Source organism: Cavia porcellus, unplaced genomic scaffold, assembly GCF_034190915.1.
Source record: "Cavia porcellus strain 051 isolate PalLab524CR breed Dunkin Hartley unplaced genomic scaffold, mCavPor4.1 scaffold_19, whole genome shotgun sequence".
NCBI lineage: Eukaryota > Metazoa > Chordata > Mammalia > Rodentia > Caviidae > Cavia > Cavia porcellus.
Genome location: NW_026947502.1, coordinates 3,147,680 through 3,170,056, shown reverse-complemented (window position 1 = coordinate 3,170,056; position 22,377 = coordinate 3,147,680). Strand labels below are relative to the sequence as shown.

The 22,377-nt window shown below is 55.0% G+C and overlaps 1 protein-coding gene across 1 annotated transcript; it reads left to right on the top strand.

Annotated features, from left to right (window-relative positions):
* Nucleotides 1–11,126: 11,126 nt before the first annotated feature.
* On the top strand, nt 11,127–21,987 carry Gm2a (ganglioside GM2 activator). The gene is made up of 4 exons (XM_063230550.1): nt 11,127–11,314; nt 15,559–15,720; nt 20,219–20,401; nt 20,703–21,987. Exons 1-4 carry the CDS (start codon nt 11,222–11,224, stop codon nt 20,856–20,858), a joined length of 594 nt encoding a protein of 197 aa, XP_063086620.1. The 5' UTR covers nt 11,127–11,221; the 3' UTR covers nt 20,859–21,987.
* The last annotated feature ends 390 nt before the right edge of the window (nt 21,988–22,377 follow it).

Genomic DNA, 22,377 nt, shown 5'->3' with positions numbered 1-22,377 from the left:
GTTGTGTATGAAGGACAATGTGGAGGCGCTGGGTTATCTGGGGACAGACAGGAAAGGACGGTGTGGGGATCAACCTGAGCGGGCTCCATGAGGAGGGTGCACTGTGCTCAGACACAAAAGCTTCCCGCAGAGTTTCAAGCAGTTTCAGGGACCCTGCAGCCCATGCCGGGGGTCGGGGAGGGATGTGGAGATCTCTAGTTAAGCTGTTTTTCTCTGCCAGCTCTTCCGGTTGAATGCAGTGGTCCCCCAAACATACGTCTGCAGCCCAGGTGACGTCCTTCACCCCATTTCTGTGGGTTCCAGTTCTCTGTGTCCATCAGAGAGTCGCTCAGTGGCCCTCAGCCCTGAAAGACCCCACACTCTCTCTGCGGCTCCCCGGCACCCCCTGCTGATGAGCTCCACCGAAGGACCACCGAAGGACCACTGAAGGACCGAGTGTGATGGAGCCCTCCTCACCGATCCCCTCTGTCTGGCACTCAGCAGATGGCCAGTGCCCTCCCGAGCATCTGTCCTTCTGTCTTCCTGCTTTACGGAATGCTGAGGTTCCTGGGCTCACAGGCTGCTTCCCCGCATCTGGGTTTAGGGGTAGACGGTGATACCTAGGGGCGTCCAGAAAACTTTCACAAGGAGATGCCTCCCCTTTGACTGCTCCTTCCTTTCCTGTCCAGCGGGCATCTCTAACCCCATGCACAAAGGAGAACGCTTCATCCAACCTACACCGGTCCAGACCTTTGCTCTTTACAGGACAAGCAGCGGTGGGCACCAGCCACTGACACTGAGATTCAGGCCCAGTGGAGCATGCAATTCTAACTCAGATGTAGGTCTGTTACAGAGCCTTGTGATACTGGGATTAATTAGAATTAGGGACACCAGGAAGCCCAGCTGCAGGACAGACACAAGGCTCTACTAGCAAGGTTCCCTGGGGATCCCCTGGGCGCCTCCTCTTGGTGCTGAAAGGAGGAACTGGAGGAATGCTGCGGCTCCCTCCTGTGCGAGCATCCTCAGGGCAGGGCAGCGGCTGGCTCGGGGCCTGCAGGGAAGGCGCAGCTGCCCTGGCCCCACTTCTCCCTGCTGAGACATGGGGACATGGGGACCCGGTGGGGCGGGGCATCTTCATTCTGACATTTCCACCAGGGAGGGGATGGACTAGGCTGTTTAAGTTGAATTAAGGGAAAGGGAGACAGAGTCCATTACGCCTTCCCTCCCTGCTGGGTTTTGGGTACCATGCGGAGTGGGATCTGGGGTTGCTTTGGGAGAAGGGGCGAAATCTGTTTTCTTTGCCTAGAGCTGACCCATGCTGGTCTCCACTGCACCCTCTCTGTCCCCTAGCTGAGCTGAGCCCCCATGAGCCCGACTTAGGGGTGTAGGGTGGTGCCCAGGAGCACTCTCCCCAAAGGGCTGTGGGGTCTGGTGGCCACTGGAAGGAGCGGGGGACACATCTCCATGGGTTCTCAGGATGTGGGCCAGGGTCAACAGCCTCAGCACCCTTGGGAGGCACCCAGAAAGGCCGGTTCCTGCCCCCACCCCCGGCTGCAGCTTCAGGGTCCTGGGTGTGTGCCTGGCATCTGGGCTGGCACAGGCTGGCCGTGGTGCCCCATGTGTCATGTTGGACAGTCACTGCCTCTGCCTCCCTGTCCCTGTCTTGTCTCCGAGCCTCTCCTGCCCTTCGAATGGGCTCAGAGTCAGCCGGTGGCGGGGTCTGAGAGATGGGGGCTGGGTTGTGTGGCGGTGTCCGGATCGCCCTTGGTGAGGCGCAGGGGCCGCTTGTGTGCGGCTGCTGGAGCTCTCCTCCGGCTTCTCCAGGCAGTTTGTGGGGTTGAAGGCAGCGGGAGCCGAGTGGGGCTGGCGCTGTCGGGTGCACCCCTTACCCCTCTGCCCTTCTACCCCTCCTCCCCTGGCTCCATCTGCACCTTCTGCCGGTTCCCACCCAACGTCCTCCCCTCAGGTCCTTCTGACCGCTGTGTCCCTGGTCGGTGTGAGTCCTAGCTCCAGTGTCCCCCCTCTTCCCCAGACATGGTGCTGGATCGTGGCCCCAGATCTGCTCTACCATCGAGTCACAGCCCAGCCTTCTTGTTTTTCATTCTGAACCAGGCTTCCCTAAATCTCTAAGGTAGGCAGGGTGGGCTGGAACTTGTGGGCCTCCTGTCTCAGCCTCCCAAGTAGCTGAGATGCCGGTGTGCACGCTGCGGCTGGCTCCACCTCGCTCTTTGACGGGGAAAATGAGCCATTCGCCTTGTGTGATTGAGAGCTGCCCCTCAGCAAAGCTCCAGGAACCTCGGTGTCCCACTCTCCGAAAGGGACGGGAAGGGCCAGCAATGGGACAGCTCGGGCAGGATCAGAACAGGATCAGGGAGACATCTGCATGCCTTTCTAGATCTGCTCCTGCTCCTGCTCCTCCTATTCTGGGCCAAAATACTGGAATCCTGGGGCATCTGAAGCGTTCAGAGAAACGGTGAGGCGGAACTATTTCTAAACGGGAAAGCTCAGGCACAGGTCAGCAGTTTGACAAAAAGCCCACCAGGGGGGCGTGACTCGTAAATGAGGAGAGGGCTGGTGGGGAGCAGTGTGGCACAAACCCGAGTGGCTGCCCGCCCAGAAGAACAAGGGAGGGTCTGCGTGGTTAGTAGGTGCGGGGAGAAATACATGTCCTCGTGGCCCAGGTCATCCAGTTTATCAAAAGAAGCAAGAGGGGCTGGGGATTTAGCTCAGTGGCATAAGCGTCTGCCTTGCAAGCAGGCAGTCGTAAGTTCGATTCCCGGTACTAATTAAAAAAAAAAAAATACAAAAGAAGCAGGAAATCTCCTCTGGTTTTTCTTTTCTTTCTTTTTTTTTTTTTTTTTTTTTTTTTTTTTTTTGGTACAGGGGATTGAGCTCACGCCCTTAGGCTTGCCAGGCAGGCATTTATGCCACTGAGCTAAATCCCCAGCTCTGTTTTGTTTTCAAGGCAGAGTCTCCATGTGGTTCAGACTGGTTCTGAACTCACCATGTAGCCAGGCTGGTTTCAAAATCGTGGCAATCCTCCTGCCTCAGCCTCCCCAATACTAGGATTACAGGGTGCCCCACCATTCCTGGCTGTATATCCTTAGAAATGCAAAATGGTGCTCTTTCCCTTTCTCCTTTCCTTTACACACACACACACACACACACACACACACACACACGCACACGCACGCACGCACACATCACTGCAGTTCAAACTACTTGCAGGCAATTACATGCATCTGGCCCAGGTAGTTAGACACTGGGTCAGAGGGTACGGAAAAATCCCCCAGGGGCAAGCTGAGTGATGAGGCCTGTGTGGGAGAGCGAAGGTTGAAGTTCGGGCTGCCTTGCCCAGGTTGGGACCTTTGGGCTGGGCTGTGTAGATCAAGCATGAGTTCTTGTTAGCAGTGTGGGGAGTGTGGGGATTGCGTCTCCCTGCCAGGTCCCAGGGGCTTTCAGGGCCCTGGCTGGGCTGGAGTGCAGGGGTGCTGGGCAGAGGGGCAGATTCCTCCGGGTCGAGGGCTGGGTGACTCCCTTGGCAGGCTGGCTGAGGCCGGGCCTGGTGGAATACGGTAATTTGTGCGCGGGCTGGAGGCGGGGAGCAGTTTCCTCTGTCAGTTGGGGAGGGGAAGCCTGCAGTGTTGTGGTTACCAGGGCTTTGGGTTACAACACATGTTTGTTTTTGAAAACATTGCAATACCTTTTAAATCAGGGCCTGGTGGGGCGCCAAGGGCAGCGCAGGACCCGCCCCAGGCACTTCTTAAAGCAGCAGCTGCGGGCTGCGGACGGGGCTCAGCCTGCGCTGGGTGGGGGGTGGTGGAGAAGGGCACTGGGCCTCCGAGAGCCAGCGTCCCCTTCTGCCCATTCGGGGGTCCAGCAGCTCCTCCTCCACCGGGTCAGTGTCGGCCCAGCCTGGCAGGAGCGGGTGCACCCCAGCGCTGCAGGCAATGGTGCAGCCTCGGGGTCCCAATGCGGGTGGCTTCCATCAGGCTGGAAGCAGGGCCTCACCCCACCTGTTCAGAGCAGAAACCTTTCCTGCACGGAGCCGTGGGGCAGGCGTGGAGGGAATCTCCCTCCTGTCCTCTGGAGGGTTGGAGGGCACTTGCAGACCATGCAGGAAGCTGCTCTCAGGGCCTAACAGGGCCAGGAGGGAGCGAGGACCTTGGCACCCCGCTAAGTGGGGCCAGAGGGTAGGGCAGCTCCTGGGTGTGAGCCAGTGTGGGGTTCCACCAAGAAAGCCCAAAGTGCGGTCACCAACAGAATGACCTCGGAGACATCAGCTTCACCTGAGCACCACTCACAGCAAAGGCAGAGAGAGCCTGCGAGCCAACGGCCAGTGAATAAAGGCCGGGCTGCTTCACCCAGGAGAACATTACAGAGCCCTGAAAAGGAAGGGACGCTGGCCACCTGCCACACTGTGAGTGAGCCCCGAGGGCATCTTGCTAAGCAGGACAAGCAGGCCATGGTAGTGTGAGGTCCCTAAGCTAGGCTTGCTGGGTGCGGGGACACATGGCTGAACCCCCGACCCTCTGGGAGGCTGGAGCAGGAGGGTCACAAGTTCAAGCCTAGTCTGGGTAGCTTAGTAACCTGGTGGGTCCCTGTATCAAAGTAAAAAATAAAAGAAAGGGCGGGATGTAGCTCAGCATGAAGGCCCTGGGTTCTGTCCCTGGTACTGGGGGAACAGTCAGGCTCACAGAAGCTGAGGAGGGGATGGCATCACTGGCGGCTGGGAGGAAATGAGGCTTTGCTTCCAGGTAGGTGTCCAGTCTCTGTGACACAAGATGAACTAGTTCAAGAGCCATGGTTGGCCACAATTACACACTTAAAACCTCATTAAGGGGGGTAGATCTCACTGTAAACAACAAAACTACAACCCAGATAAAACCCAGCGCTACAAACACAGAACAGGGCAGCTTTGGAGGCAGTGAGTCTGACGGTCACTTAGGTTGTGGTGATGGGTTCGTGAGTGTAGAGATGTGACCAACTTTATCAAATCGTGTATATTAACCAGATGGGGTCTTTTGTATATTGATTATATCTCCATAAATTTTAAAAGTAGACATTTTGGGGCTGGGCATGCAGGTGCACAGTGGTAATCTCAGCACTCAGAGGCTGAGGCAGAAGGATCACCTCGAATTTGAGGGCAGCCTGGGCTTCATATCAAGACCCTGTCTCCAAAAAACAAAAACAAAAACAAAAAAAAAATAGACTTTCATTCTGATCTGTGGTTTGCTACTGATTTGCACCCCAAAGACTGACAAGCATTTACTTCTCTGATCTGTCTCCTCCTGTCCCCTCCTGTCCCTTCCTGTCCCCAGTGCCTGCCATCCTGTACACTTCCGCGAAGACTTGACAGCAAGTGGCTGAGGGGCCTAATGAGCAGGATTGAGTTGGCACCAGGGGAGAGCGGAGGGCTGCAGGGTGCGGCCCCCGAGCGCTGCGATATGGGGAGGCCGTCCCACTGCGGGGTGGACACCATGGCTGTCCCAGGACGAACTGAGCTGGTCACCTGCTTCCACATCGCTGAGCTGCGGTCCAGCAGGGCTGGCGCCCAGGCTGGGGAGGGGAGGTCGCTCGTTCCGGGTCCTCCCCTGAGCTCTCAGCCAGGTGGAGGAGCGGGCGGGAGGCGGGAGCCGGTGCGGAGCTGGACAGCGCCCAGGCCGGCCGCGCTGCTATTTAGGGCAGCGGAGCCCCCCGGGGGCAGGCGCAGCCCGAGCAGTCCTGAGCTGAGCGCGGCCAGCAGCGGGGCTCCCCCTCCTCCGGCTCGCCCTGTCGCCCAATGTCTAAATAAGGCTCGGAGGAACACTCCAGGCAGCTAAAAATAACCCCTGCCCCTCCTGCCCTGGGGCTCCCCCTCGGAGGGCCCAGCCCCCCAGCAGGCCCCGCCCAGCTGTGGAATCAGGGCCTCAGCCCCACCCCGGGGCTCCTGGGGCAGGATGACCTGGGCCGGAAGTCAGGAAGTCCCCTTTGCTCCTGGACCTCAGCCTCCCAACAGGTAAATTGAGGACTTCAGAATAATGACCTACCTCCAGGATCTCATTTTCCGGTCAAAGTTCAGTGGGGTTTGCCTACTGAGGTTTCTAGAGTACATCTGTCCTGGAGACCCATTTTTAGTTCAAGCAGAGTTATAAATATGCAAATTAAACCTGGGTAAGGGTGGCACAGGCCTGTAATCCAGGCACTCGGGAGGCTGGGGCAGGCTAGGTTCCACTGTGAATTTAAGGCCAGCTTGAACTACAGAGCGAGACCCTATCTCATTAAAAAAAAAGTTAATTAAACCGAGTGTGGTGGTGCAGGCTGGTAATGGCAGCATTCCGGGAGGCTGAGGCAGGAAGATCGTAAGTTACAATCTTGCTTGGGCGATTTAGCCAGATCCAGTCTCAAAGTAGAAAAAAAAAATAAAGGGGAGTTGGAGATTTAGCTTAGTGGGAAGGCCCTCGATTCACTGCCCCGTGAAACACACTCGCGCACGCATACAACTCGGAGTAAACTAAGCCCCTTCCTCTCTGCGGGTTCTTTGCAGCTCTGAACGCTGGGCCCGGGCTCCCGGCCACAGGGAATCCATGTGGTGGGCGGCTGCCCCCTGCTGGCTGAACTCGCGTAGTACACGTGGCCGCAGCGTCTGGTGCCCCCGCCCGGTGGCCTTGGGCCGTGAGGTCACCGGAGGCGGTGCGCCCGGAGCGGGTGCGCCCAGAGGGCGGCGGGCTCTGAGTCCCCGAGCCGAGCCGGGACCCAGGCGCAAGGTTTGTTGCAAGCGTGAATGAGCGCAGTGCTAGAATGCTTGCAAATAAACTGCAACGGCCGATGGCGGTACTGGTGACAGAATGTAGGTCCTTTCTCTAGCTTCCCCCGTTTTTGGAATTCAGGCCCCAGGGCTTGGAAGAGACCAAGCTGCCATAGCCTGGGCCCCAGCCCACCGTCTGTGGGAGTCCCGGGTTATCCCGTTTCTCTTAGACACTGCTGAGCTCCCAACACCTGGGACTGGTCCCTCAGAAGAGACAGGCAGAAGCCAGGGGCTGCTGACCCACATGGCCTCCCCACAAACCGCGGTCACCTCGTATCCCAGGGAAACTGCAGCCTCACAGGCCACCCCTCTGCGAGGACACCTCCCCAGCGGGAGCAATTCCTCCGTGGGGATCCGCAGGGAGCCCCCTCCCGCCCCCAAGCAGGGGCAGAGCCCCTGAGGGAACCGAGTCTCCCAGGATGACAAAACCAAGGCCCCAGCCCCCCGCGGCACCCGGAAGACCGCTGGCCCTTTTCCTTCTCGGGTGATCAGTCTGGTCCTCTCCGTCTCACTCTGAGCCTTCTCGGCTTCCCTATTTCTCTTCTGTCTATTTAAGGTGCCATCTATTTTTCCTCAGGTCTTCTGGCTCTGGATACTCTCATCAGTGATAATCTTTGATGTACACACACAGTTGGGCCCCTTGGGGTATAAATCGTCCTTCTTCTCCTGCTATGGAAGCAGCCAGTTTTGTTTTCAGGTTTATTCATTATCTTAAAGTTTTTGGAAACAGGGTCTTGCTATAGATTTCATAACTCACGCTGGCCTTGAACTTGCAGCAATCCTCCTGCCTCAGCCTTCCGAGAGCTGGTGCTATAGGGTTTACGATACAGGGATGATTTGTGGACCTGCAAATATAAGGGAAATATAATCCCAACCTGCTGGACATCCAACACCGAGCAAGTTCATGTTCTCTACAGTCAAAGAAGGAATTCTAGCATCAGCGGAGGTTAAGAGTAAAAAGAGTTTATTGAAACAGAGGTGCTAAGAGGGATGGGAGGGGACCTGGAAAGTGGACAGCGGCTTAGGGAATATTGATTAAATGGGCACCCAGGGGGAAGCAAATTACACGGCACGCGGACGGATTAGGGACTTCCGGGAAGCAATGGGTTAGGGAGGTTTCGGTTCCGCCCCAGGTGATTGAGAATATCAGTCACAGCCGTCCATCCCCAAGGGAAGAATGTGGGTGTCTCCTGTCCTCCTGAAGCCTGGCCTCCATGAACGTATGCAGCCACGGCTCTTCTAACTGCCTGCGATACTTACAGCCCACTTAGCTGGCCACAGTACCGGATTATAGGCGTGAGCCACCATGCCCAGCTCTTCGGTTGATGGCATTTAATTATTCCTGGCCTAGAAATGTGTTTGTTCTTTGGATCTTCCTCAAACTGATTGCAACATCTCTCTTTTTGTTTTGTACTGGGGATTGAACTCACGACCTCACGCTTACTAGGCAATCGCTAAATCCCCAGCCCATGATTGCAGCATCTTCTAGGCGCCCTCACTGAATGAGCAAAATAAAATCTTGACTACCTACCTGTGCCTTTTATATATGCGTGAGAGATGTGGATTTTTATTTTCTTTCTGAAAGCTATCTTTTAATAATGGCAATAGTCAAGATTTAAAACCAGACATCCTAAAAAAAGTTGTGATTGAGACTTGTAAACCAGGTGATAATGAGAATGGGAGATAAGCTTTGAGGGCCGGAGTACCACCTCCCACCATGGGACACCTCAGCTCTGTGGGGGGAGGGCTCCCCAGGGATCCTTTAGGCCAAGCTAGAATTCTATACCAAAGATTTATAAAGTTTTGTCTTAGACACTATGTAAAGATGTCTTAGAATTAACCATGCAGACAAATCATGTTTGAGGTTTGTACTTTTTCTCTGTGACCTCTGTGTCTGACCTCTATATACCTTGCTTGCTTATACAAATTTTATTTGGTTTTTGTTTTTTGGGACAGTGTTGCTATGTGATTCAGTCTGGCCTTGAGCTCACTATGTGGCCCAGACTGGCTGTGAACTCCTGGTGATCCTGCTGCCTCAAAGCCTCTGGGTGCTGAGATTACAGGTATGCACCTGTAATGGTCATCATGCTTCACAATCAGGACACACACACACACACACACATGTGCGCACGCACACACACACACACACACACACACACACACACACACACACGTTAGCCTTTAGACACATGCCCACTTCTCCAGTGCAGCTGCTGGGTGATGCCCTAGTCTCTCCCCCAGGAAGCTCATTGTCACTGATGGTGAAGTGACAATGATTTCCAGTTTTCTAAAACATTTCCCCCAGAATGTGAATTCCTCCGGGAAAATTAGCCTTTTTCTGCCTTCGATGGTGGACTGCACCTGAAGCCAAGAGAACAGAATATCTAGTATGCAGGAGGAAGTGGGTGGCACGGGGTTGGGGGGTCTGGCAGCTCCCAAGGCAAAGGGGCCACCCTGGCAGGGAGTTGGTGACTATTTCCAGTGCCCCCCCAGAGGACTAGTGGGGTTACAGTGCTGCCACCTCCCCCCATGTCCACCTAGCAGCTCTTCTTCTTCAGCGTGGGGTCAGCTGCAGATGGTGACTTCTAGTTTCGGATTATTCATCTGGGGAACATTGGGGAAGTCCTCCTCTCTGTTCTGAATCTGCACTTGGACATGGGGAGAGGTTTGGAGCTGGGAGAGGGGAGCCTTCCTAACCAGAGGCTCAGGAGGAAGAGCCTGGAGCCTACTCCAACCTCAGGTTAATGGGTAGCAGAGAAGGACCATTATAGGCAGCTAAATTAGACGTTAATGTGCATCAGAGAGGGACTGGGCTGTCAAGGGAAGGCAACTCAAAAAGACAGACATGGGAGCTAGTGGTCTGAGGCACAGCTCAAGAGAGCCTGGCCTCCGGGAGTAGCATCAGCCAGGCCTGCAGGCCTACCAGGAGATAAACAGCCGTTTAGGGTTTGCTGTGATTAGCAGCACCTGGCCCCCGGGCCCAGCCAGGCATCAGGCGAGCGGGTGGGGGCCAGATGCCTGCTCCTCCTTGCTTTCCCAAGAATTCCTTTGAGTTGCGGGGGCTGCCCACTCCCGACCCTCCTGGAAACCCAGGAGCTGTTCTTCATTTCATTTCCCATATAATGCTCCTAACTTTCTCCTTTGGGTTATGATTTTATCCTTCGAGTGTGTGTGTGTGTGTGTGTGTGTGTGTGTGTGTGTTTTATTCTGCAATGTGAGACCAGCAACTTGGCACACCTCTCATCTAACAGGTGAGGGTTAGGTTAGTTACAGCCTCCTTTATCACCATGATAGTTTAATGCTAACGGTTGGGATGTTGGAAGAGGCTTCTGAAGTATTTTGCAACTTTTCTATAAATCCAAAATTAATCCCAAAATAGAAAGTTTATCTGAAAAAGAGGACACTGGATTTTAGTCTCTTTAGTGACTGTAAGTATGGTCCCATCTCTTGTGCAGTTACAATCTAGTGGTAATTTGGTGGAAATATTTCTATCTTCTCCTTCTCCTTCACCATCTTTAATGCAAACATTAAGTAACATAAACACCTAGCCAAATCTTCACTATGCTCTGTGACCTCCGTGTGACTTTGTCAAAGTCAACCCTTGCAGAGTATCCTCAGCGCTAAAATAGGGGGCAAAGATCACCAAAACCCCAGCTTTTCTGGTAAAGTCCTCAGCTTGCCATAAAGCGTCAAAGTGTTAGTTATTGCAGTAATTATAATAAAAGGCAGCGATTTCATTTACTGACTGCGTTTGTTGGTGGTGAGCAGCGTGGCTATACTTGATGTTTGCCACTTGGGAGTCTTTTCGACTTTGTAGCAGGTGACATCACGCGTGTAATTTCATTCGCACATGACTGCAGCACACAATTCCTAGTGCAGGGACGTGACACCAGCGCATCTCAGCCCTTTTTTGTCCCTCCCCTTGACCTCCCTTGGGCGCCTTTCCCATTTTTCATGCACATTTGTGGCTCATAAGGATCACGTTCCTCGGACACAGCGATTGGCAACACGGATATTGGGAAGAAACAGTGGCAGGAAGCATGAAATGTTATTCAAGAAGAATCTGAATGTGCTAAAACCGGCAACGCTGTGCGCAACCGTGCTCCCCGTCTCCCCCACCCCCACCCCCACCCCACCCCCACCCCACCCCCACCCCACCCCCTATTCCCGCGGCCAGCCCCGCACTCTGCGCTCAGCTCCGCCCCGCCCCACCCAGCCCCGCCCCTTCACGCTTAGCCCCGCCCCCTGCGCTCAGCCTTGCAACACCCTTCCCACCTCCTAGCGCTCAGCTCCGCCCCGCCCACCCGCCGAGCTCCGCCTCCAAGCGCCGAGCCCGGCTCCGGATCCGCCCCGCCCCTCATAATGGGCTGGGTCTGTTCCGCGCGTTCCCTCCTCCGCTCGGCTTCCTCACACATTTAAGGCGCCCGCCGCGCAGTCTCGCCGTCTCGCTCCGCCATGCGCGCCCAGTGGTTTCTGCCCCTGCCCCTGCTCGTCGTCGGCCTGCTTTTCTGCGGCCGCGCGGACCCTGCGCGCATCAGCGTGAGCCGCGTGAGTGCAGCCCGGGCGCGGGCGCGGATCGGGATCGGGGGGTGCGGGTCAGGATCGGGGGCCTGGATCGGGATCGGGGGTGCGGGTCAGGATCGGGGGGCCTGGATCGGGATCGGGGGTGCGGGTCAGGATCGGGGGGCCTGGATCGGGATCGGGGGTGCGGGTCAGGATCGGGGGGCCTGGATCGGGATCGGGGGTTGCGGGTCAGGATCGGGGGGGGGCCTGGATCGGGATCGGGGGCGCAGGTCGGGTCCGGGGATGAGCGCGGGTGCGGTCGCGCCGTTCGCTCGCGTGGGCCCCCCGCGGAGCTACCTAGGGCCGCCGTCCGTTGGGTGCCGTGGGGAGGGCGGGTCTCGCTGCCTGGTGCGAAGCCCTTCGTGCCCGGAGAACCGGGCGCGTTTCCCGACACCCCTACCACTTCCCATTGCCTGGGCCGAGGCCTGCAGCCTCCCCGGGGCTTGTCCGGGCGGGTGGGCCCAGCCCTGCCGGGGGGCAGCGCCAGCTTTGGCCCTGTGCCCTCGGCCCCCCGTCAGCTTCCTCTTGGCTTCTCCTCCGGCCTGTGCCGCACACCCCGGGGACGGAGTCTGTCGCCTGCCTGCGAGGCTGTGTGCATGAGGGGACAGCGGGCAGGACGAGACCAGGGCTTTCTGGCCTCCGATCCCTCCTGCTGGGGAAGCGGCCTGAGAAAGCTCTCTCCACCCGGTGAAGTGAAGCGAGCCAGTGAGGTGGGGCGCACGCTGCTCAGAGGCAGAATTCTTAGTGATCTGCTGCGTGGAGCATCAGGGACCGGTTCCCGCCTACCCGGTAGCAGGGATCTGGTCTTCGACTGTCGTTTGGAACTGCAAACTCGGGGTTCCTGTGATGTAGTGAGTCTGGCCAGAGGCCGCACGCGCGCGCCCTGCGGAGACCCCTTCTCCCGTGTGCCTCGGCCTCACCGGAGAGCCTGGAGCCAGCGCACCGGGACGGATCCCTATTTGCTCTTCCTTCTGACCCCGCGATCGCCAGCCAAGCTCTGGGGTGATACGTGAGGTGTGGTTTGGCCTCCAGAACTCTGAATTCTAGTTCCTCGTCCAGTACTGACCGTCTTGTGATTGTGGGTTTTGATGACTGTCAAGTAACAGAATGGTTAGCCCGGTGACTGGCTGGCGTATTCTAGGGGTGACAGTCTTCCATGTTGTATGGTGGCTGCCTCTTATTGGTCACGCCCTGCAGGCTATGCGGTGAACCTTACCTTAGTTTTCCTAAATCAGTTATGGAACAACTTTAGATTTACAAAGATAGATAGTGTCAAGTTCAGTATATGCCTAAGAAACCAACAAAGGTGCTTTCCTGTGAACGGAACTCCAGACTACTTGAGTTCCCGTGGTTTTCCATGAATGCCCTCTTTCTGTCCTGGGATACTGTGCTGCCCCTGCTGCCCCTTCTCCCTGAGCTCATCTGACCTGTGATGGTTTTCAGTCTTCCCCATGTTTCAGGAGTTTGACAGCGCTCCGTGAGGAGTTGAGCCCTGCAGTCAGGCTTCTTGCTGTCAGACTCTCCATGTGAGAAGATATAATTGTGCCCATTTAATAGAGGAGGACATTGAGTCTCAAGGGGTTAATTTATAGTACCTCAACGAGTGAGAGCGGCCAAGTCTGACCGTACCGTGGATCTGTCCCTAGAGTCATGCCTTTGCCCTCTGCCATGAGTCTCTTTTCCCATGTGTTGGTATAGTCTGGCAAGGGAGATACCTGGTTCCGGGCCTGGCCCTTTGTGGGTTCTGCCAAGCCATTGTGTCTCTTTTCCCAGCAGCCTGGACTCAGCTGCAGAACCCTTTACTACAGAGGCGGCCAGCTGGGCACTACTGCTGGGTGCCACCTCATCCGTCTCCCTAGGGCCTTGAGGGAAGGGTGCTTGGTGGTGGATTGATGGGGGCTCCGGACTGGGCATGCTGGGAACACCCCTTGGCCTGGGTCTGCTCAGTGTGTGTCAGGTGACTTTGGCACTGGGGAAGGCAGCCTCGAGGAAACCGCCCATTCTGTCCATCCCGCAGCCTGCTCCAAACTCTAGGCCTTCTCCCGGCTCTCTTTCACCTTGTCCACAGCTGTGGATCTTCACAGGGTCCCACTGCCTCCTGACTGTGACCCGTGCGGTCCCCCAGCCCCTCCAGCCTCTGCTGGGTCCCTGGTCTAGCACCCCTAGCCCATCAGTCTTCCTGGAAGGCCTGCAGAGTGCCTCGCAGGTGTGACTCCTCATCTTGTCCTGCTGAAAAGTCTTTCTTGACTCTCCAGTCTTTTGTCACTTCCAGTGGCACTCAGGGCCCAGGGTGATGTTTATCTACACCTGACTGTAAGCTGCAGGAGGCAGGGTAGGAACAGTGTCTAATGGCTTGCCTTGACACATCCCATAATGCCTGTAATTGTCGCTCTGTAAATATTTGCAGAATGAATGTTGAAGGAAATATCTGCTGGTTCCTACCCAGCCTGCCTTAATCTTAGTCACGGTGCAACCTTCCATTCCAAGGACTAGAAACCCATCCTGACGACAGCTCCAGTAAAGGGAAGTTTAACTGGTGTACAGGGAACCCTGAAATCAATAGCTGGAAATGGAGGCTGGGACCGTTCCTGGCTGTCACTTCCTGAGCCAGCTGGCGGTCTGTGCCTGGTGCAGTCTTTCGAGCTTTTACAGATGCGTTCTCAGTCTTGTGACAGCTCAGAGAGGAAGGCAGAGATGCCCCCACTAAAAAGATGTCATGAGCAGGTGAGGAGCACACATCTGTACTTCCAGCAGGAGGATCACAAGTTTGAATTTCACCTGGGCAGCTTAGTGAGACTGCATCTCAAAAGTAAGTAAATACGTAGGGCTGAGGATATGGCTCAGGCAAAGAGCGCTCCAGGATTCGATCCCCAGTACCAAAAAAAAGAAAAAGTTATGCTGGCTAGGAATGCAGCTCAGTGGTAGAGCATTTGGCCAGCATAGGTGAAGCTGTGGGTTTCAACTCCAGCACTGAAAAAAAAAAAAAGATGTGGTGTGGTGGCCTCCATGTATAATCCCAGCACTTAGGAGGCTGAGGCAGGAGGACTGCAGTGAGTTTGAGGACAGCCCGGACTTCATACTGGTGTTGAGTTGAAAGCCAGCCTGAACTGCATAGTTAGAGCTTTTATCAAAAGAAAAAAGAAAAGATGTGGACGTGGAGGCTCCGAATGGGTCACTGACGTCTAGAATCGTGTGGCAAATGTGGCTGAACTGATGCCAACCCAAAGCCACGCCCTTCACCGCTACCGTGTGGACTCCAGGGTCCCCACGGCATGTGACCCCGCCTGCTGCCACGTCTATCACATGGTAGAGCCCTCAGTTCTTATCCCAGGCAGGTGCTAAGAGTTTTTTTTTTTGTCTTTTTCGTTTTTATCGGTACCAGGGATTGAACTCACAACTGCCTGCTTACAAGGCAGGCGCTTATGCCGCTGAGCTAAATCCCAGCCCCAGTCCTTATCCCAAAACTTAGGACTTGCAGTGGCACTGAGCCCCACGTGTGAGGCGATGCAGCCTCTGGTGTCTTAATCCCAACCCCAGGGAGAGAGACGGTCAGCCTGTCTTTTGCTCCTCCTCTTCCTTTTTATGGGGATCAGGGGTTGGGACCGAACTGGGTTTCTCTCCTGGTTGCCTTTGGTGTGGTGAAGCTGCTGCTCAGCTTGGGGTGTGGTCTGACATCTTTTCTAAGACTGTGTGGGTGGTGGGAGCACTGGCCATTTTGGGGGGCTGGAAGAGGGTGAGTGGTTGGGGAGTTTTGTGTTAAAGATAGTGAGGTCCTGGTGATGGGCTTGAGGGCCTCAGGAAGGTGTGGGAGCCATGGCATGCCTGATGGGATGGGAATATGAGAGACCCGGCTGGAGATCTCTGTGCGTGTTGGGCGCCATGCACGTGGCCATGAAGGGTGGTTCCCGGGAGCTGGTCCTCGTGGGACCCCAGGCTGGCTGGAGAGGGCTGGGTAGATCAGGGATGGCTCCCCGAGGATGGCTGAGCTCAGGCCCTCCTGCTGGTGTTCAGGCTATGATGCTTCACGGCTCGTGCCCCCTCCCCAGATGTGATGTCTTTTAGTGCAGCCCTGCCTATAAAATGGGCAGCACAGGTGTGGTCTCAGCTATGAGGTGCAGAGTTGCAGAGGGGTCGGGAGACTCCGCCAGTACTCCGCTCTGTTGTTGATTCTTTTGACCTGAGCCGCTCCTTTTGTGAAACTTTGTTTTGTTCTCTTTCCTTGACCCCAGCCTTCCCGGCTTGGCAGTTTTTCCTGGGATAACTGTGACGAAGGGAAGGACCCGGCGGTGCTTAAATCGCTGGCTGTGGAACCCGACCCCATTGTCATCCCTGGGAATGTGACCATCAGCGCAGAGGGCAGGACCAGCGTGTCCCTCAGCTCTCCTCTGAAGGTAAGGAGGGGAGCTGGTGTGGGGACCCAGAAGGAGTTGGGATCCTAAGGTTTCCTGGCAATGCAGGTTGGGTAGATGCAGAGACCCGTTCAGGTTCAGAAAACGACAGGATCACAGGATTAAAGGAATTCCTGATGTCAGCCCAGCAGCTTCCCCATGGGGACATGAAGGACTGAGTGCTGGGATCACAGCCCACCACACCCAACCTCAGTCTCTTAAGATAGGGTGGCCTACTCTGGTTGGTAACTGTTTGTTATGAAATAGAAGTATCAATCAACCAGTGATATAGTCATTGTAGAAAACACAGGGGAAGGAAATAAATCTCCTGAAATCTCACTGCCTAGTGATGTGAATCAGGCACTTTTTTTTTTTTTTTTTTTTTGTGGGTACTGGTGATCGAACTCACAACCTCACACTTGCCGGGCAGGTGCTTGTGCTACTGATCGGAACCCTGGCAAAACACCTTACAGGCCATTCTCTGCAGCTTTCCCTCATACGCTGTCACCCAGACTGCATGTGCTTATTTTAATAGCTGTATATGAAAGGAAACAATGCTTCTTAGAAAGGCTCTCCCATAGGCTTCTCTGAAAGGGTCTCCTTGATATTTAACCTGTCAGAATTTTTACATGCTTGTAAATGTAGTATATGTTCCTACGTTAATGGGGTCATGTGACATCTGCTATTAAACTTGCATTTTATTTTTTATTTAGTATAATACTTGATATTCTGTACCTGTTTCCATGGCGCTTGGCACAGAACCACCTAATAATTTTTAAGGGCAGAAATATCATGTTGTAAATCTTTGATATTTTATATAACAAGTCGATGCTGGACATTTTGTTTGTTTCCAGGGTAGTTTTTGTTTGCTTATATTTTTGGTTTAGGGAGGGGTTTTTTGTAGAAATTACCCTTAGTATACATCTTTTTATGTTTTTTTCTGATTATTTGGACACAGATTTTTTAGGTCTTTTTGTTTGTCTTAGGTTTTGTGCTGCTGGAGAGCAAACCCAGGGCCTTGTGCATGCCAGACCAGTGCTCTACCACTGAGCTAAGGGCCCCGCCCTTGTGCACCTTGAGACACATGGCAAGGTGCCTCCCAGGGTTCTAGGCAACTGACCTCCTAACCACAGTGGATTTTCTGTTTTCCCACACACTGTCTACTGCAAGCATGTTCTAAAAACCTTTGCCAGTCGCTTGTGCCGTCCCAGGGAATGTAAGTGTCTTTGTGAGTTTAGCCTTTTGTATTTACTTGGGAATCACTAGCTTTAGTCTGCTACCTTTCCTTTGCAGGACAGTAAGGGCTTTTAATACATCCACCGCAACATTGCTCTTTGCAGCCCTTACACTCTAGTTAGGATCCCACATTTCTGGAATGTTCTTACATGCCCTGCAGGCTGCTCCCCACCCCATTACTCTGGAACCTCTTTTCTTAATTATGGTAAAGAGTTCTGATTTGCAGTCTGTGTCCCTGTACACTTGGCACAGCCCAGCCCCTACCTCCTGGGCCTGCTGAATGCTCCTGAGTTAATCAGTGGTTGGGAAGTGCCCCGAGTGGGCCTGGCACACAGGACCTGCACCGTGCCTGCCAGTCCTTGCCAGCGTTCTGAGTGGCATCAATCGTGTCCTGCAGCCCCTTTGACCCAAATGCAGGTCCTGTCCCAGTGCTAGCCTCCTGCTTCCCTGTCTTCCTCCAGGCCTCTCCGGGCTGGGTGACTGCAGGGTTTTTTTTTTTTTTTTTTTTGTCTTTTTCTTTTTTATCGGTACGGTACCGGGAATCGAACTCATGACTGCCTGCTTGCAAGGCAGGTGCTTATGCTGCTGAGCTAAATCCCCAGCCCGTCTGCAGGGTTTTTTAGCTGTTAGCCAGCATAGAGGGTCAAGTGGGTGCTCTGTGACCCGGGGCTGACTGGCTGGCAGGTTTTGGGGAGATCCAATCCCAAGGCCAGCGTGGAAGCAGGAAGAGCCCCCCCGCCGCTGCCCCAGCCCGCTTCTCCTGGCTGCCTCGTGGCCTCTGCAGTGGATTTTACCCCTGCCCCTTTGCTGCTGTGTTATCACCTGCCCTCCATTTGGGCCCAGTGTTGTCTTTGCTGTCCCTTGAGCCTCGTACCAGTCGGCCCAGATCCTCCCGGGCCCTCCCTGCACGTTTCTAGTTTGTGTGTGTTTGGAGGTCAGTTCTTGTCTCCTCTGGGCACCCCTGCAGGACGCCAGCCCCTGTGGTGGCTGGTGCGGGGGGAGCACTCCCCGCTGCTGCCCAGCACTGCAGGGTCGGCGCCTTCGGGCCCTCAGCTGTGCAGGTCGCCCACCCGTCAGGTCCCTTCCCACCTGTGAAGGGGGGTTTCCTTCGTCAGAAGCGGCTGTTGTGATCCCAGAGCCCCAATGTTGTAATCCCCAGACCCCAGAGCCACAGGTGGGGCGGGATGCCCCTTACCTTTTAGCTCGCTGCAGCTTCCGGCTCCTGTGCACCCGGAAGTTGTCGGAGTGCTGGGGCTTTAGCGCACGCGCACTGGGCTTCCGGGGCTGGCGGGCACCCATCTCCGTGTCTGCTAGAGCTGCAGCCTGGGGCTCCAGCACACTGGGTCAATTCAAAGGCTCCCCTTTTATTTCTTTTTATTACTGAATTAGAGTTTTAAAATGCACCCTGGCTATAAGTCCTGTGTCAGATATGTGATTTGTGAATATTTTCAACCTAAATTACATGCAGAGAAAGGGGCTCCGAAGACTAATTAGCGTATTAGGGATGCAGAGAGCCCTGCAGTGGGAACACACAAACCACAGTAACTGATGTACTCAAGGAGATGGAAGCAAAAGAAGGTTTTAAAAGCAGTGTGAGGAGGATCACGTCAATGGTCATTCGAGAGATGCAGATTAAAACAAGGCTGAGATTCCACCTCACCCCAGAAAGAATGGCTGTTATCTAAAGATCAAACCAGTAGGGGCTGGGGATTTAGCTGAGTGGCATAAGCACCTGCCTTGCAAGCAAGCGGTCGTGAGTTTGATCCCCGGTACCAATAAAAATGAAAAAGACAAAAAAAAAAAAAAAAAAAAAAAAAAAAAAGATCAAACCAATAACAAATGCCAGAGGGGCTGTGGGGAAACAGGAACCCTTCTCCACTGCTGGTGGTAGTGCAGACTGGTGCAGCCACCGTGGAAATCAGTGTGGAGATTCCCCAACAAACCAGGACTAGAGGTCCTCCTTTCCCCTTCTGGATATCTTCCACAAGAATGAAAAACATCATATGACAGCGATATAAGGCAACGGATCTGTATCTCGAGCCTTCTGTGTGCCTGGCTCTGTGACGGCACCAGGAAAAGGAAAAGCCATCATTTTCCAACCTGCAGGAAACTTGTGTTCCTAGGCTGCCGTGATGGTAGGTCTTCCTGCTGTCATGAGATCTGCACACCTCCCTGTCAGGGCAGGGAAACAGAGGCCTGGGCTGGGATCTGGGCCCCTGGGTGGAGTCGCTGTCTCCTGGCAGGAGCTGGGAGCCAATTACGTAGTGCTGTGAAGCACGGAACAAGTCCCAGAGTGGAGAGTTTGCTGGCTCCTTATTGCTGAGTCCTGCTTGCTCCTCGGAGACCCTGCTGGAGAGGTGACTGAGAGCAGGACATGGGCTGTGCTTGGTCCTCCCCACGAGGTAGTCCCAGCTGCCCGTGGCCTTCAGTGCAGAAACACCCACTGTGCACCCCCTGCGTGCTGTGAGCCCTGCACGGTGCTGGTCTGGGCTGAGGACGGTGAGGAAGGAGGCAGCCCTCTTTCTGGTAGACTCCCGTACCCCTGCACTGGGAGTTCTGCTTCGTGGGTGTAACTGGCTCATGCGTTTTCTCTGGGGTACTGGGGAATGAAGGAGGGGTGTCAGCTGGGCCACAGGCTGGGCTCGGGACGTCGTGCATTCCAGGCCCCGTGCCATGTGCTGGGCAGTAGGCTGTGGAAGAGGGGGGCAGCAGCACACTCCACTTGGGGAGCTGGGGCATGCAGATGGAGGGAAGTGGGGTGACTCTCCCCAGGTTATGCTGCCTGGAAATTGCAGAGCTGACCTTTCCACTTGGCCCCCCAGCTGTCCTTCTCAGAGGCCTGGGGCCGCATGGCAGGAGGGCAGAGCTGGTGGAGGTTCCACTGTGGGATGGGTGGCGGCTGTGTCAGCAAGGCTGGCAGGAGGGAACTGAACTCACCCACTCAGGGCACGGGGTGTTGACTTGCTGTTCTCCCAGGCCTGGTGCACTGCAGCCTGTAGCCTGATATCCAGGCAGCTGGAACCAGCCTGAGTCTCGCAGCCCGCAGGGAGAATAAGGTTTTTATTTTATTTTTTGTCTTTTTGAGACAGGATCTTGCTATGCAGTTCAGACTGGCCTTGAGCTCACCCAGTCTCCAATTCGCAGTGATCCTCAGCCTCCCAAGTGCTGGGATCACAGGGGTGCGCCACCACGCCTGGCTTCATACTGACCCTGTAAGGAGGCAGGGGAATTTACATATGTAACTTTTGCCAATCTTTCCCCACAGGTGGAAGTAACTCTGGAGCGTGAAGTGGCAGGGTTGTGGATCAAGATCCCATGTGTAGAACAGATCGGCAGCTGTGTCTATGAAGACTTCTGTAATGTGCTGGACAATTTCGTTCCCCCTGGGGAGCCCTGCCCAGAGCCCCTGCATACCTTAGGACTTCCCTGCCACTGTCCCTTCAAAGAAGTAAGTCCTTGGGCAAGGGGAACATTGCCCTTGTGACTGACAAGGAGGCTTAGAGACAGGGTCCTTACATTCTTCCGCAGACCACAGTTTTCCCATCTGTGAAATGGGAGACATAACCTTAGGTGCGACCTCAGGGACCCTTTAGCTGTAATATTGTATGGTGCCATGGTGCTGTGTACTCCTGTGACCTTCAGGAGGGTGGGAGGAGGGGTTGCTCATGGCTGCAGTCCCAGGGGAGGCTCCAGGAATGAGATCCTGTCTCCAGCTTCTCCTGACCTAGGTAACCACTTCCTCCCCACAGGGTACCTACTCCCTGCCCAGCAGTAATTTCACCCTGCCTGACCTGGAGCTGCCCAGCTGGCTCAGCAGCGGGAACTACCGTGTCCAGGGCGTCGCAAGCAGCACCGAGAAGCGGCTGGCCTGTGTCAAGATCTCTGCCTCTCTGAAGGGCAAATAAGGCACCTGGAGCTTGCAGGGGCCCAAATATGGCCCTCAGCTCCTCTCCGCACGGCTGTCCACTGCCTCACTTGTGCCACTTACGTTTCTGTCTCCGGCCAGGGCCAGCAGCCCTGGTCCGGGGTGGGGGGAGGACGCATGGGGCAGCTCTGCCGGGATGGTCCTGTCCCTCCTCCCCCCGCCCAGGGACTTTCTCTCTTAACTTCTTTGGCTTCCAGAACTGCGAAGTGTTGGTGATCACTGACTTCCCAGCTGAGTGCCAGTATTAACACTGCTCCTCTCTGCAGACTCCTCCTGCGCTGAAGGGCTGCAGGAGGCTGAAAGGTAGTCTGTGCCTCCACTAATTTCCGTGATTAACTGCGTTCCTCTCTAGGTTTGCTTGCTCAGTGTGGCAGGGTGTGCTGGAGAGGCAGGTGTGTGTGGTGAAGCTCCCTGCAGGCGCTAATTATCCTAAGAATGCTGGAGCTGTTTAAGATCATTTACAAACTCAGGCGCCTGCAGGGCCAAGAGAAATTAGAACCAGTAGAAACAGCTTCCTTCCAGGTGTGACCTCCACTTTTACTTACTCATAAAGATAATAGATCCCTAGGATCCCTATTGCTGTATCAGGCCATGTGCATTGATGCGAGACAGCTGCAGTCCAGTCCTGTGGGCGCGGGGACGCGGGCAGCTGGGACCATGGAGGAATGTTACAGTTTCAGTGTGCCAGAGGCTCATTTCCCTCCCTGGAGAGGCCAAAATCCAGATTTTTACATGAAATCTCACAAGTTTTAAACATTGGCAGCTATCTTTTTATATACTTTGCAGGCCGAAGGCTTGTCTGGGACCCCCAGCTCACGTGTGCCTTGTCCTTTCAGTTCCCAGGCAGCTCCCCCAAACCTGGCTCTGCAGGGGTGGAGCCGCAGTGTCTGGGCAGGAGGAAGCCATTGCTCCCTCTGCAGAGACTTAGGGCCTAGTGGCTGATGCTGGAGTGGTCCCCACCAGCGGCTGTGCAGGAGGGGGTGGGAGTGGGGCTGAATCCACAGGACTGGCTGACTGTCCCGCCCCCTGCTATGTGTGACAACCTTCCGAACCAGAGCCCCATGTTCTGGATGCATTTGAAGCAATAAACCTTTCTAATGAGCTGAGAAGTCCTCTTGGGTCTTGGCTGTGCTGTGTTCGAGGGCCCTGTCTGAGGATGTGGAGCTGGCTTTGCCACTGCGTTCCTGCTGGAGGACTGGAGCCATTGCGCAGGGCTGTGCCCCCAGCTTCATTCTGCTGGAATAGCATCCACCTTCCCTACGCTGTGGTGCTCGTGACACCTGTAGCCATTCTCGCTGGAGCTTTCGGCTTTGGGTTCAAGCACCCTCACAAGCTTGGGTTTTGAAGTGCACAGGATTCTGACGGGGCAACCATCGGGAAGCAGTTTCCTTTAGGAAACAGTACTAAAAACACATGGGAATAGAAGTTGTTTAAAATATCCAGGACATACGAGTGCATGACTGTGATGCCAAATTGCCATTTAGTATGCTTTGTGTTGC

Coding starts and splice junctions, on each gene's coding strand:
- Gm2a (XM_063230550.1), top strand. CDS start 11,222: ATGCGCGCCCAGTGGTTTCTGCCCCTGCCCCTGCTCGTCGTCGGCCTG. Junction 11,315..15,558: donor CGCGCATCAGCGTGAGCCGC/GTGAGTGCAGCC, acceptor CCTTGACCCCAG/CCTTCCCGGCTTGGCAGTTT. Junction 15,721..20,218: donor CCCTCAGCTCTCCTCTGAAG/GTAAGGAGGGGA, acceptor CTTTCCCCACAG/GTGGAAGTAACTCTGGAGCG.